Source organism: Centruroides sculpturatus, unplaced genomic scaffold (genome assembly GCF_000671375.1).
Source record: "Centruroides sculpturatus isolate CEXI.00-Female unplaced genomic scaffold, Cexi_2.0 scaffold603, whole genome shotgun sequence".
NCBI classification, from domain to species: domain Eukaryota; kingdom Metazoa; phylum Arthropoda; class Arachnida; order Scorpiones; family Buthidae; genus Centruroides; species Centruroides sculpturatus.
The window spans coordinates 361,744-378,303 of NW_019384857.1; the positions used below are offsets into that span (position 1 = coordinate 361,744).

The 16,560-nt window shown below is 24.4% G+C and overlaps 1 protein-coding gene across 2 annotated transcripts; it reads left to right on the forward strand.

Annotated features, from left to right (window-relative positions):
* The first annotated feature begins 3,117 nt into the window (after window positions 1-3,117).
* LOC111630593 (U8-agatoxin-Ao1a-like) lies at window positions 3,118-12,495 on the forward strand. Of its 2 annotated transcripts, XM_023374711.1 has the most exons (5): window positions 3,118-3,271; window positions 10,932-11,021; window positions 11,107-11,167; window positions 11,351-11,530; window positions 12,108-12,495. In XM_023374711.1, the coding sequence occupies exons 2-4, from the start codon at window positions 10,940-10,942 to the stop codon at window positions 11,487-11,489; spliced, it is 282 nt and encodes a 93-aa protein (XP_023230479.1). In that variant the 5' UTR covers window positions 3,118-3,271; window positions 10,932-10,939; the 3' UTR covers window positions 11,490-11,530; window positions 12,108-12,495. The 2 variants fall into 2 exon arrangements, with proteins under 2 accessions (XP_023230479.1, XP_023230478.1); XM_023374710.1 differs by lacking the exon at window positions 12,108-12,495 and having other exon boundaries at window positions 3,119-3,271; window positions 11,351-11,918.
* The last annotated feature ends 4,065 nt before the right edge of the window (window positions 12,496-16,560 follow it).

Sequence of the window (16,560 nt, forward strand, 5' to 3'; positions counted from 1 at the left end):
ATTTCAATCAAATTTCTCAAAATATGTGACACTTTATATCATTTAATCTTCTAAATAAGCTTCTAATCTTCTAAAATTTGCACTTGGGATTCAAAAAATACGAAATAAAAGAAGAATAATCAAAAGTTATTCGAATATATTCACATCACTTCGATAACTTTGATCATAAAAATATATTACCCATGCCTCATCCGACACTTTTTTATATTTCTTGAATTCAAAAAAACAAATCGATTTTGTAGTAAACATAAATATAAAAAGAATATATTTTTTGTAGATAAAAGTTTATGTTAACGACTAAACTCTTCCTATTTTAAGAACATTTCGAATGAGTTGCAACTTGATAATTACGAGAATGAATAATAAATTGTAACAACGTGTAAAATTAAATAATGAGCAATAAGAGAGTTAAAACATTTGTAATTATATTAACAATTCACACGAGGCTCACTATTTATAGAATATCTCTTATTTAATCTAAAAATTGCACATTTTATATAAAATATTAATCCATTTCAATTTTTTTTTAAATAATGTAATTGTAAGGTACAATTACTTTGTATATTTGCAAGGAATAATTTTTGAATATTCACAGCTGTTTTGAATAATTGCAAAAATAAAAAATCTATTTTGAATATTTAAAAACTAATGATAAAAAAATTAAATTTTTATACATTACAATGCATAAAATTAATTTATTAGATGTTATAATAATTTTATTTCTTACCAAAAACACGAAAAGTATTAAAAAATAATAAAAAAACAAGCGGCAAATAAATAAATAAAATTCCTTTTACTCTTACGTGATAAAGGTTCGAATACATTGATTGGATGCTCATAAAATTTATATGGTTTTTCTACTACTCTAGAATGGTTTGTATATTCTCTCGAGATACAAAGCATAAAAATTTCTTCCTTCTTCCCTATATAAATAAACCCTACATTCAAAAATTATGATTAAATTCCTATTCACCAGTGTATAAAAGGGTTAACTATATTATGTTTATTTCTAAATATTTAAAATTAATTATTTAAATAGAGAAATAAATAAACTGTTTAAAGAGAAGAAATTTTTTAAAATTTACTTTTTAAAAACATAAACTTCAAAAAACTACTCTTTCAAATCGTTTGTGTCACAATTGTCACTTCTCTATAGTCCTTCCTTACATATAGTTGCAAGTACGTTTATAAAATTCTTTTTTTGAAAGACTAAGAAAAGTTTTTAGAAGTAAAAATTAGATTTTCAGATAAATAAATACATAAAACAATTTTTCTAAAAAATTAAAATAAAATATTTATGAAAGTTAATAAAAGAGAAAATAATTATTTAATATTTTATTGCTCAGAAATGAGGTAAAATCTGATAAATAAATTAATTAAATTTGATAATTTTATAGTATTTGACGAATTTATTTATCGTTGAAGCTGTATATAATTAGAATATCCGTTCATTATGTACAGAATATAAAAGAATATACAATAATTCTTCCACAAGTATGTAGATTACATAATACATCTGACTAAAATCTGAAAAAGTTAAATTTAAATATCTAAATGTAAAATTTTTCTAAAATGTCTCGTAATTACACAATTAATAATGTATGAAACAGAATTTTGCCTCATAATCTATGATTACAGTAAATATTATAAATATACATTCCCAAAGAATATAAAATAATGTTTTCACTAGAATGCAAGCAGCTTGATATAACTTATTAAAAGCTTAAAAAACTAATACTGTATATACTTTTACTAAAGAATTTAGTGGTTACTCACTCCAATAAGTATGAGGCACAGAAACATTTATATAGCTAACACAATATCTATATAAATATATATATAGCTAATATCTAAATACTATATTATGTTAGTTATATCGAAATTTTTAAGCCTCATGCTTTACAAATTAAATAATTACTACATTTTTTAAGGGGAAAAACATATATTTAAACTTTTAAATTTAGATTTTAAATGAGGTATAATGATGAAAGAATTGGTCTTTATAAAATAAAAATACAGAATAAATATGGATTAAATTAGATTGATCAAGATCATAATGTAAAAATAGAAGGTCTAATTTAATTCTTACTTTAAGCAAATACGAATACATAATTAAGAAAATTTGTTTAAGTTTATTAATTGTGTAACACAACCTTCAGCCATTTTTATCAAATAAAACACTTCATTAAAATAGTATAAACCTCAAAATTCCAAAAAATTCTGCACGACTTTGTTAGAAAGCATTAACAATGCTAATGACACTAATTTAAAACTTTGGATCTCCTTCGTCTTGGGATTGCTTTTTAGCATAAATTTTTAATTACCAAGCTATATATAGACAAGTAAATCAACAAATGCAAAGATATTTATATGAACAAATCTACTTTAAATACTTTTATTCAGTCAGTAGATAAGAACAATTAAAATTCCTTGCACGTATAGTTTTATATTATTGTTAGTTCATTAAGTTAAGAATTCATATTAATTCTATTCAGCTAACAATCTTAATAATTGTTTGTGAACCGGAAGCGAAAGTAAATACACAGTTTTGATGGTTACTAGATTTGTAAATTAAACAGTAATCGAGGGAATACATTAGGAGAAGTACAGGAATTTGCTACCATTTAGTGAATTCATCACGTGTAAGCTTCATCATTTCTCAGTTTATTATTTTTTTAATTTTAAATTAGTTTAAATGTAATAATTACTAATTAATTAATTATAATTATTTCACACAGAATCCTCACTTTAAAATATATTTAAATTACAGAAATTCCGCCTGGAAAATCGATTTTATGTATATTAAGACAATAAAATTTAATTTCAAATACTGTGTAATTAACGTAATAGTATATTATTAAATGCGTTTAAATATTTTGAAAAAAAATGTCGTATGATTTTTTAATTAATTTTTTTAGATTTAAAAAAATTTTTAGAATTTTTTTTAGAAAGATCCGTTTCGTACCATCGCACACAAAATACATGGAGAGTGTCAAATATTTTTCTTTTGGTGTAGTTATATTCATGTTTGTAGTGATTTTAGCAACTCGATAAAACTTTAACTCTGTGACATCATAGAAAATAACACACAAAATATTGATTTTTGGTACTGAGAATGCGCACCTTTCGCACCATCCCGTACGCCAGAGAATATAAAGAGCAAACCCAACTGTATTCGAATGTGTTGCTTTTGATAGTTTAGGTATCAGTGACAAAATTTCTCATTGACAAAACATCGTTTCTCATAGAGGAAGACCGTCAAGTCATTCAAGTAAGTATATTTGTGTATGTAACTAATGAATCAACAGGCAATTTTTATGATTTTAAAGCGTAACATCTGGTCCTAATTTACTTTCTATCCTACAAGAGATAGACTATTTTGTATTTTACATATACTTCTCTATTTTTATATATAAATTATTTTTAAAAAATTACATTTTAANTATAGAGAATAAATTATTCAAGAAAAGTAGGAAATTGATATTTATGATAAATTTGTAAAGAATATGCCAAAGAAGAAAAAAAAATTAATAAATTGCTAAAACATAAAATTACAAACCTGGTTAACACTTATTTATTAGATAAGATGATATTCCAAGTCGTTTTCTTTGATGAAAAGATGCCGAAGCCGCCTTTGATGATTTGTAATCATGATACAAGGAAGAGGATAATAATCAAACCAGCGGGAGATCCCGATATTTGGTCTTCTTCTAATCATCTAGATATAATACTACAACAACACGTCATATACAGTTTAAGAAAAGACATAAAAACAAATTAATTTGCGTAAATAAATAGTTAATTATAGCATATTTTTATTTAAAGCCTTAAAGCTTTAAAGTGTTCTATAAACTGAAGTTAACTTTGATCTTCATACTCACTTACAAAAGCCTCATTGAATGCCTCTTGTGTACATTCCTTACCCCTTTATTGCCTTTGGGATCTTGGTGTTTGCTTTCTAACTTCGTCTTGTAAACAAGAATTTTACTCAAAGAATACTTAAATAATTCACTTTTTTCCCCAAGATAACTTAAAGTTTATATTCTTTTAACGTTTTTAATGTTTTATTTTTCTACACACATATTTGTGTTTTTTATATATGTTTTTTTTATTAAAAACAAGAACAAAAGATGTTTAACACTTCATTTACGAGATAGAAATAAAATTTAGATAATTTCTTTTTTGTATATTTGACATAAAATAAACTTGCAACGTCTTGAAAATTCTAAAATATTTAATTTTATATATATTTCTGTAAGTATAAATATAAATTCTCGAATGGGCTTATTAAACAGTATAAAACACGGTAAATCATTAAATTTGAGATAAACATATGAAAAAATCATTACTCTAAACTGGTAAAGAGTTCTTATCCTTAGTTCTGTAATTTAATTTTCATCGTTTTTTAGAAAATTTCATTTCAAATATTTTACTATTAATCAAAAAAAATTCCTAAATACAACAAAAATATACTTAAAATTTCAAATAAAAAGAACATTTTTTATTGTAATAGTTATTAAATTAGCATATAATTTGCAAGCTTTCAATATAGAAAATGTGCAGTTTTAGATTCTAAAAATTCTCTATTAAATTACTTTTCTAAAAAAATTCACAACGTGACAAAGTTTGTATCGTGTTTGGCACACAGATTGTCAAATTTAACGAGTAAATTTCTGAAAGTTTAGTTGAAAAAAGTAATTTTTTTAGACTGAATACAATAAAATAACTTTATATGTTTCAATAGAGATTAAATAATTCGTTTTTTTGAAAGTAACCACAAAAAATCACAAATTCTCGATAGTTTAACAACAGCGCCCACGTAATTTAATTCTTTAGAATTAAATTCTACAAATTCTAAAAAAACTCATATCTTAGCTGTTTTTTGAATTTAATAAAGTGATAAATTGTTTTTTTAGATAAAGGTTTAATTTAGAAAGCGAGAGAAAGACGATTCTTTTGCTTTCACTCTTGGCTTTGTTATCATTAATTACGTTCTTATTACGTGTTTTTTTTGGAACATTATCATTAAGGATAAACGACGTTCGAGAATTGATTCAAAATAATAAACAACTTTATCAAAATGAATTCTTTATTATGAAAGAACTCTTTTATCTATTCAACTGGCTAATCCTAAATTTAAATATTCATCTTTAGATGTAAGTCATTCATTCATTTTAATCACTCTGCTACGTTGCTTACAAAAGTATGAATGGTTCGCAATTTAATATCTTTATTTAAGTAAAAAAATATGTGTATATATATATATAAAATTCATGAATAAAAAAATCATTTTCTTATTCATTTTCTTGTAAAATTTCTAAAAAGAAATAATTTACATATGTTTTATTACTTACAAATTTTCTGTTTCCGATGTTATTGCTTAAAATCTTCATCAATTATTCACTCTATTTCTTTTTTTTATTTAGAAAATAACACAATTATGAGTAAATTTTAATGCGTGATTTTATTAGATTTTTATAAGGAAAAACATCTAAAAATTATTACAGTAATAAAACAAAAATAAAAATTCTTTTTGGATTTTGATTTCTCCGACTCTTATTTCAGATACGAAAAACGGGGGGAATAAAAGGGGTTTTAGATGTTAATACGTTTCTTTAAGAAGTCTTGTGATTAATTTTTTGGAAAGAGTTAAGATTTTTCCAAAACATTAATCTAAAATTTATAAAAATTTTTATGTCATACTTCTGTTTCAGGTATTGTTTCATAAATTATTCACTCGGTTTTTTAGAAAATAACACAGTTATGAGTATAGTTAATACTAGATTTTATTAGATTTTTAGAAGAGTTTTAAAAAAACATGTAAATATTATTACAGTAGAAAAATAAAAATAACATTTTTAAATATGTTTCCTCCAAGAAACGATTATTAGATACGAACAATTCGAAACTGTAATAAAAATGTTTTTGGATATTAAATAATAAGAGAATGTTTAGATTAATTTAGTGGAAAAATTTTTAAAAGTTTTAAAAAATTAATCTAAAACGTTTAGAAATTTTACACGTCTCACAATATTTACGTTTCGGTATCATTATTTTAAATCATGAATTATTCACTTAGTTTTTTTTGAGAAAATAATACAGTTATGAATAAAATTAATACAGAGATAGGAAAAAAATCTAAAAATTCATACAGTAATAAAATAAAAATAATGTTTTTGAATATGTTTCCTTTGAGAAACAGTTATTGTAGATACGGGAATTCGAAACAGCAATGCACTTTTACACGAATATAAGGTCATTTTTAGATTAATTTTTTGGAAGTTTTCCGAAAAAAATCAACCTACAATTTTTTGAAATTTTACATATTTACTTGGTTTTTATAAATAATATTTATGAGTAAAATTAAAATAAGAAATTAGATTTTCAGAAAAGTGAAAAATATCTAAAAAATTATTACAATAATAAAATCAAAATAGCGTTTTTTGGTACAATTCTTCGAAAAACAATTCAATGAATATGAAAAATTCGAAAGAATAAAAGGATTTTTTGGATTTTGAAGAATAAGAGAATTTTTGAGGATTTTTTTAATTAGACATTTTTAATGTAATAACGCGATAATATTAACTAAAAACTTTAATTTTTTTTCTACGTGAAGTACAATTCGTAAATAAAAAGTTTCAAGTGAGTTTTAATTTTTATAAATCTAAAATATGAATTTTTATAAATCTAAAATATGAAAAAAGAATAAATATTCATTTATTAAAATTAAATCCTAAATGAATATTTATTCTTAAATTATATATAATATTCTTGCACTAATTTACAGTATTCTTTAATTTAAAAAAATTGATTTTAAAGCGTGTAAGGTCAGAGGTTATAATGACACTTTCTGAAACATTTGAGTTTAATTAGTTAAAAATTATTAAGTTATTTCTTTCTAAAAATATAAATTACATTAAGAAAATCGTTAAATATAAAATTCTTTTTGATCAATCGAAGCGATAGATAATTGTTAGAAATTGGATTTTTTAGATGTTGGAGAGACAAGTCTTTAACGATAAAATCCACTTAATTGTATGACACAAAATGCTTTTGATCTATTAAGAAACTAAAAAAATTACTAAAAATGCATAAACTTTTTGGAAATAATCTCATAAAGATTCGATAATTGCTTTAAAGTTAAACCAAAGTAAATTTATAAATAATAAATGTTTAGCACCTAAGAAATCTTAATAAATATAAGCTTTAAATCGATTAAATATTAAAGATTTTTTTAGAAGTTTGTGTTATAGTTTCCAACAAACTCGTACTATTAATTTCTTTCATAGACGGATGTTAACTTACACCATTACTTCAAGATAATGCATTTTGCATGTTAAAAGTGCGTTTTTTTGGATGAAGATTGATCATTTAACATATTTATTTGGCTTTGTTTGATAAAGTTTGAATTATAATTTTTTTCGAATATTTAATTAAACCTGTCAGAAAATCTTTGACCTTTGTAAAAAATTAAATATTGAATAAATGATTCGTTACATGTGATACATGTGCATGACATGAACATATTACGTGTACACGAGATGATAAGTGATGGTATTAACATAAAATTTAAAAGATATTAAACATAGTTTTATATCTTTCATTATTCAAAAAGATCTGATTGTCATCTTCAGATGTTTTTGAAAAATTTATATAATGTGACACTTATTTATAGATTCTAAAACTTTTGCAACAAATCAAAAAACAATTTTCGAGGATACTTATGAAAATTCTGAAAATTTGCAGCAATTCAAAATACAATTTTGAGGATACTTACGTAGAGTTTCTAAGAAATTCGTAGCAATTCGAGAAACACTTTTTCGAGAATACTTATTTACAGATTCAAAAAAAGAAAAAAAAATGAAATTCGAAGCAATTCAAAATACAATTTTTCTGGAATATTTAGTTACAGATTCCAAAAAATTCGTAACAAGATCCTTATGCATTCCAAAAAATTTATAGCAATTTAAAAAACAATTTTTCGAGAACACTTACGTACAGATTGTAAAGTCGTAGCAGTTCAAAAAACAATTTATCGAGGATTTAGTAAGCGAGAAAGCGATTTGTTAAGAATGTTGTTTAACAAATTTCACTTTAGTGTTATTTAAATTAGAAATTTAACATTTTAGATGGATAGAGAGAGATTTATTGGATGTTATAACGTTTCTAGACACTTTCAATATCTGCTTTTTGAAAATTCAGCAATTTCCACTCGAGGATTTTTCTCTCCTATTTCATTTATTTCCTCTTAGATTCCAATAAATTTTTGATTTCGAAATGACGTTTCGCTTTTCCAAGAAATTATATTTACATATACAACATCTAAATAAATTTCCCAATCAAATAACTTGGCTGATCAAATAACTTTGACATATTTCTAATCATTCGACACTAACGAAACAATAAATTAAACTTTGTAAAGAGATCCGAACCCGCGACTTAACCGTATAATATAAGCTAGGATCTTACATTTCTAGAAGTTATTAGAATTATTTTTATTAATTTCTGTGATAAGATTTTATGATTTGATTAAATTTTTTAGAAATTTAGAAATTTTCTACATGGATAAACTCTGAATGCGACTTTGTTTACTCAAAACTTTTTGTTTCTTTTAAAATATTCGCAAAGGACCTGTATCTCTAGGTTTCATGTCTTGGTTTTTTTTTACTTTTCTAATTAATTTTTTTTTATAAATTTATCGATTTTTTAGCTGCGTAAGCCTTAAATGCGATCTTATTCGCAAAGAACATTACGATTACATTTGCATGTTTTTTAAACTACCCGCGAAAGACCAGTTTCTTCTTTTTTATTTCTTATCCTTTTATTTTTAAATCATGTTTTTGAATTGTAAATTTTCAGTCTTTCACTTTAACAAAAATTTAACAAATTCCAAAAAAATAAATCATAAAATTGTAGAGAAACTGAGTAAATGTAACACTCGATTGTTTTTCAGGAAAATTTTAAAAGAAAAAAATTAATCAAAACTAAATACAGTATTTTAAAATTTATTTATTTATTTACTGTATATCACAAGACATTCTTAACTTAATTTATACATTAGTAATATAAGTAATTTCAAATTAAAGATAAAAGTTACTTTTATGGCATTTATTTATATATAAGTGCACATACGAAAGTTACGAAAACTTAACTTTTACCAAATATAACCAGGGCTGTGGAGTCGGAGTTGGAGTCGTGGAGTTTTGATGTTTTAGCCGGAGTCGGAGTCGGATTGTAAGGAAAAGTCGGAGTCGGAGTCGGTAAATTTTTACGCGACTCCACAGCCCTGAATATAACACTAAAAACTGTTAAATTTTTTAGAAAATAAAAACAGCTTCAAAAAATTTAATAATTTTTTAGAATCAACATTTTATATTTTTTATAATAAAAGAAATATTTTGATTCTATTTTCATTATTTTGTCTTTTATAGTCTTAAATCTGCTTTACTCTATCTAATCTATGTTAAACAATTGGGAAAATAAAAGAATATTTACACCACTGTTTAATGGCAATTTATTACTTAGAAAAATAAAGTTATTTTATTGCTTAAATTTTTTATTATACTGATCTAGACTAGTTTAATAGACATCAGCAAGTAATAAATCAAGTAAAGTTAGTGATAAAGTAATAAAATAGTGAACTGCTACGATATTTGGAGCTATAAGTTAGGAATATTATACAAAAATAAAGAACATTTTTACCAATAAAAGGTAAAATACAAATCTTTATTTAAAAATGTAATTATTTTAAAAACCTTTTCAAAAGAATTAAAATTTTTAGAGAGTTTTTAAAGCTACAAAGCTTGTAAGTCATAGCACAATTTACGTGTGCGTTATATATGAAGACAAACTACAACTTATAAATGTAAATAAAAATCTACAAATCATCTAAAAATTAAAATATTTTATTTAATGCTTATAAAGAGAACGATTTGTTTTTTAGATACAGAAAAATTTAAGATTCAAAAAGTTACAAGTATAATTGCTCTAAAAAATTAATTATAGATAAATATGCTTTGTTTTACACTCGAAAAACATTTTTTGAAGTTGACTTATTTAGATTTTTGACGGAATTAAGCACGCTTGATTAAACTGATATAAAACATATATTTTTATAGACGATATAAATCTATTTAATGATATAAAAATCATGTTTTTATATACAGAAAATAGATTTAAAATTAAAAAAAAATACGTTTTTAAGTGAAAATTTAGGTTTTGATAATATAGTTTTTAAAATTGTTTTATTGCTTTATTTATTCAACATCCGATACGTGAATTTAGTTCATCATTTACATTTACTTAATTAGAATATATCAAAAAAACATTTTTTAAATATTTTTTGGCGAATTTCCAACTCTCCTCATCGGTTTTTATAGAATTAAATTTAAAAAAAAATGTAAAATATTCTTTGCATAAAATTTAACTTAATCCTGCGAGAATTAATTTAGAAATATTTCATTTATCTTTAGTATAATCGAGTTTTCTTTTTAATGTAATCAATTTTAGTTAGGTTTTAGTTGAAAATTATTTTAAAAAACAAATAAAGTTTAAATGTGTTAAAAACGTTTTATTGGTAATTGTCTTCATTTTTTTATTTTTTCCTCGAGCAATTAGTTAGAGGAAATCTGTAAAGACCATGGCTTAACACCATGATTATCGATGGTTTTATTAGATAAAGTTTCTAAATCTGTTACTTGCTAATTGAATTTTTTTTAGAAAGAATACAAGATAATAAGATTTTGTTTATTCACATCCTCAGTTTTTCCTCAATTAACCACATCTGATGAGTTGCATCCAACACGTAACATAGTCGATGTTAATGAGAGTTGTTAGTGGGTCGATACAACTTTCAACACTTTAACTACTTTAAAAATTAAAAATTTAGATAAATGATTAAGTATGAAAGATAAAATTTCATTTATTTTCAGCTAAAGATATGAATTGCGTTTCGATCCTGGTCATTTTTGGATTGGTTCTCTTGGCTGATGCCATTCTAGCAAGTCCATATACACCGACCGGTAATGTATATTGGATTATTTATCGTCGCTCACAGGAAAAAAATCATTAAAAAAATAAAAAAAATACACTTATTTGTCTTTTTAGATGATGAAGCGGTAGAAGATTACAGCGATCGATTGGAAAATTTGATTTTGAATGCAGAAAAGTAAGTATGGATCCATTTTCAAAGAAGTCTACTTTATCTTGAAAACCTGTAATCAAAGATGAGTATCGATAAAGCTAAAGTTCTCTGCAACCTATCATTTACAAAAGCAAATCGATTATCTAAAATAAATCTTTCTTTATTATTTTACCAGTTTTTTATGTATTTTTGATATTATTTTTGCAGACGAAATTGTATTCGAAGAGGCAAATCGTGCGATAACAAACCCAACGGATGCTGCGAAAACTCATCGTGTCGTTGCAATTTGTGGGGTACCAATTGCCGTTGCCAAAGAGCAGGCCTCTTCCAACGATGGGGTAAATAAGCCAGCGTACTTTTGTGTCTGTCAACCAGTATACAAGATACATGTCTATCCATAAAGCATTTTAGAAGATCGTTTAATATCGGATATATATATAATATATATATATACATATGTATATGTAATTATTGTTAAAAATTGTTCCGAAAATGTTACTCATGTTTAAAAACGTTAAAAAATCAAAAACATTTACTTTTCCTTTAAAATATTTTCCTAAACAATATTGTACAACGATGTAGAATTAGATATTCCACATGTTAATAAACAAAATGTAATAAAATAGTATTATTTTTTCCTCATATTTTAAGTAGTAAAGCAATTATTTTCTGTAAAATCTCTATAATTTTAATATAAAAATAATAGAAGATATAATAAATCAATTTTGTTCAATTAATTGTTTAAATTAAACAATAAAGTTCACATTTAAAATGGCCTCGTTTCATTTATTTTGTAATAATGACGTCCCATAAAGTCACAACATCGTAATACAAGACGTCGACAATTTTTGCTGTCCTGTGATTCGTCCACGATTTTCGGATTATATAATGACGTCACTTCTTTACGTGAATATCATAATTCGTGACGTCAGATATTTTTGCTTCATANCAGTATACAAGATACATGTCTATCCATAAAGCATTTTAGAAGATCGTTTAATATCGGATATATATATAATATATATATATACATATGTATATGTAATTATTGTTAAAAATTGTTCCGAAAATGTTACTCATGTTTAAAAACGTTAAAAAATCAAAAACATTTACTTTTCCTTTAAAATATTTTCCTAAACAATATTGTACAACGATGTAGAATTAGATATTCCACATGTTAATAAACAAAATGTAATAAAATAGTATTATTTTTTCCTCATATTTTAAGTAGTAAAGCAATTATTTTCTGTAAAATCTCTATAATTTTAATATAAAAATAATAGAAGATATAATAAATCAATTTTGTTCAATTAATTGTTTAAATTAAACAATAAAGTTCACATTTAAAATGGCCTCGTTTCATTTATTTTGTAATAATGACGTCCCATAAAGTCACAACATCGTAATACAAGACGTCGACAATTTTTGCTGTCCTGTGATTCGTCCACGATTTTCGGATTATATAATGACGTCACTTCTTTACGTGAATATCATAATTCGTGACGTCAGATATTTTTGCTTCATATAATCAGGACCTTCATGAGATAGATTTGGCCTCAATTTAACATTATTCGGGGCTACTTTTTCTATTATATAAACTATAATAAAAGTTGTTTTCTGATATCATAACCATAAGCGGGTCATTTTATTTAAAATTGTCAAAATTATGAAAATCTAGTGAAAGTTATAAAGATTGCAATAATATATTACTTAAGTCTTCCAGCTCCATTAGGGCTCAGTTAATTGGGCCATCTCAGTGATTTTACGTATAATGACGTCTCTAAAACGTCATTCCTTTCTTAGATAAGTTAATTCGTGATGTCAGCGATTTTTGTTTTGTTGTATTATTAATACGTCAGCGATTTCTGTTTCTTATAGTGACGTCTGTACAACATCATTTCCTTTAGTGAATATCAAAATCCGTGACGTCGGCAATTTTTGTGTTCGTACATTATAGATACAGGAAATATCCCGGAATTTCCGCTGTTTGACGTGAAATTAATTTTAAAAATAGGAACATAAATAAAACGTTGAATAATAAATTGCTCTTGTAATGAACGAATATAAAATAAAAAACCGTTTTCTTCCATTTATTATTTCAATTTTCTTGTATAAATACAAGCAATTATTTACATTCTAGATCAGTACTTCTCAACCTTTTAGCAATCCAGAAAATTACGTATATGATAAACAATTGTAAATAGATCGCGACACAAGACATTCTTAACTTAATTTATACATTAGTAATATAAGTAATTTCAAATTAAAGATAAAAGTTACTTTTATGGCATTTATTTATATATAAGTGCACATACGAAAGTTACGAAAACTTAACTTTTACCAAATATAACCAGGGCTGTGGAGTCGGAGTTGGAGTCGTGGAGTTTTGATGTTTTAGCCGGAGTCGGAGTCGGATTGTAAGGAAAAGTCGGAGTCGGAGTCGGTAAATTTTTACGCGACTCCACAGCCCTGAATATAACACTAAAAACTGTTAAATTTTTTAGAAAATAAAAACAGCTTCAAAAAATTTAATAATTTTTTAGAATCAACATTTTATATTTTTTATAATAAAAGAAATATTTTGATTCTATTTTCATTATTTTGTCTTTTATAGTCTTAAATCTGCTTTACTCTATCTAATCTATGTTAAACAATTGGGAAAATAAAAGAATATTTACACCACTGTTTAATGGCAATTTATTACTTAGAAAAATAAAGTTATTTTATTGCTTAAATTTTTTATTATACTGATCTAGACTAGTTTAATAGACATCAGCAAGTAATAAATCAAGTAAAGTTAGTGATAAAGTAATAAAATAGTGAACTGCTACGATATTTGGAGCTATAAGTTAGGAATATTATACAAAAATAAAGAACATTTTTACCAATAAAAGGTAAAATACAAATCTTTATTTAAAAATGTAATTATTTTAAAAACCTTTTCAAAAGAATTAAAATTTTTAGAGAGTTTTTAAAGCTACAAAGCTTGTAAGTCATAGCACAATTTACGTGTGCGTTATATATGAAGACAAACTACAACTTATAAATGTAAATAAAAATCTACAAATCATCTAAAAATTAAAATATTTTATTTAATGCTTATAAAGAGAACGATTTGTTTTTTAGATACAGAAAAATTTAAGATTCAAAAAGTTACAAGTATAATTGCTCTAAAAAATTAATTATAGATAAATATGCTTTGTTTTACACTCGAAAAACATTTTTTGAAGTTGACTTATTTAGATTTTTGACGGAATTAAGCACGCTTGATTAAACTGATATAAAACATATATTTTTATAGACGATATAAATCTATTTAATGATATAAAAATCATGTTTTTATATACAGAAAATAGATTTAAAATTAAAAAAAAATACGTTTTTAAGTGAAAATTTAGGTTTTGATAATATAGTTTTTAAAATTGTTTTATTGCTTTATTTATTCAACATCCGATACGTGAATTTAGTTCATCATTTACATTTACTTAATTAGAATATATCAAAAAAACATTTTTTAAATATTTTTTGGCGAATTTCCAACTCTCCTCATCGGTTTTTATAGAATTAAATTTAAAAAAAAATGTAAAATATTCTTTGCATAAAATTTAACTTAATCCTGCGAGAATTAATTTAGAAATATTTCATTTATCTTTAGTATAATCGAGTTTTCTTTTTAATGTAATCAATTTTAGTTAGGTTTTAGTTGAAAATTATTTTAAAAAACAAATAAAGTTTAAATGTGTTAAAAACGTTTTATTGGTAATTGTCTTCATTTTTTTATTTTTTCCTCGAGCAATTAGTTAGAGGAAATCTGTAAAGACCATGGCTTAACACCATGATTATCGATGGTTTTATTAGATAAAGTTTCTAAATCTGTTACTTGCTAATTGAATTTTTTTTAGAAAGAATACAAGATAATAAGATTTTGTTTATTCACATCCTCAGTTTTTCCTCAATTAACCACATCTGATGAGTTGCATCCAACACGTAACATAGTCGATGTTAATGAGAGTTGTTAGTGGGTCGATACAACTTTCAACACTTTAACTACTTTAAAAATTAAAAATTTAGATAAATGATTAAGTATGAAAGATAAAATTTCATTTATTTTCAGCTAAAGATATGAATTGCGTTTCGATCCTGGTCATTTTTGGATTGGTTCTCTTGGCTGATGCCATTCTAGCAAGTCCATATACACCGACCGGTAATGTATATTGGATTATTTATCGTCGCTCACAGGAAAAAAATCATTAAAAAAATAAAAAAAATACACTTATTTGTCTTTTTAGATGATGAAGCGGTAGAAGATTACAGCGATCGATTGGNAAACAGAAAACATTTAATATATTGTATGACAATATATTAAGTGTTTTCTGTATAAAGAAAATTCAGCAATGAGTTGCTTAACTTTCCCGGCAACATTTAGTAGTGCTGTCTGTTACAATATTTTATTTAAAAGAACTTTTCATATTTTTAACTATTATAATGTCAAAAAACTTAATATTGAGGGTAGGGATGGATTTTATAAAAAATTGTAAATGCTAATAACGAGTAAAATCGGCATTAATTAAATCAGACTCTACTAGAGATACACACGACTCTTTTTATTTCTCCAACCCCTCGACCTTTAACCACCAACATCTAATAGCATCAATCCCTCTAATACACAAACCTCCCTGCAAAATTTCAGAAATTTTCGACGAAAAGCACAGGAGTTATTAAGCTTCAAAGAGGGTGAACAAAATTGTCACACATACCCACACACTAACAACCATATATACAGGGGGGAAAAACATTTTTTGAATTTTTCGACGGTTCAAGGTGTCATAAGTACAAAAATGTAAAAGTCTTGGGGGTCATTTTTTAACCGATCGCCATACTTTCTTTCTGTTATATAGGCCTATAACAGACAGGAAAGTAAAAACTACAAAATAGTGCATTAGTATTTTGTAGTTTTCTTTCAAAAACTTTTTGTAGTTTCTAAAAAATACAATTTAATCCTAAAATACTCTTGATAAAATCATTCTAATAAAAGGACATTAATTAATTAACAGTGCAAAACAACAAATTAAATTATTATTAAAAACGCTAATAAAGTAACTGTTTTAACAAACATTTTGTGAATAGACAAAACGACAGAAGAATTAGTTACAAAATTTCAACTTTATAACTCGTACTCACTCTAAAAACTGCAGAAATTTAGCAGTTTTTGATATTAATTCAATGCAAATAAGTGTAGAATTCACTAAAAAAAACATCATAATTTTAAAAGATTTTAATTCTCTAGCTTACATTTTCAGTTTTAACTAAACATTGAGAACAGACAAACAGGCCGACAAAAGCTTCCTGAATTTTTTTTCTTATTAGCCTAATTAAAAATACATTTATTTTAATATTTTGTAAAAAAAATACACACG

Coding starts and splice junctions, on each gene's coding strand:
- LOC111630593 (XM_023374711.1), top strand. CDS start 10,940: ATGAATTGCGTTTCGATCCTGGTCATTTTTGGATTGGTTCTCTTGGCT. Junction 11,022..11,106: donor AAGTCCATATACACCGACCG/GTAATGTATATT, acceptor TTGTCTTTTTAG/ATGATGAAGCGGTAGAAGAT. Junction 11,168..11,350: donor TTGATTTTGAATGCAGAAAA/GTAAGTATGGAT, acceptor TTATTTTTGCAG/ACGAAATTGTATTCGAAGAG.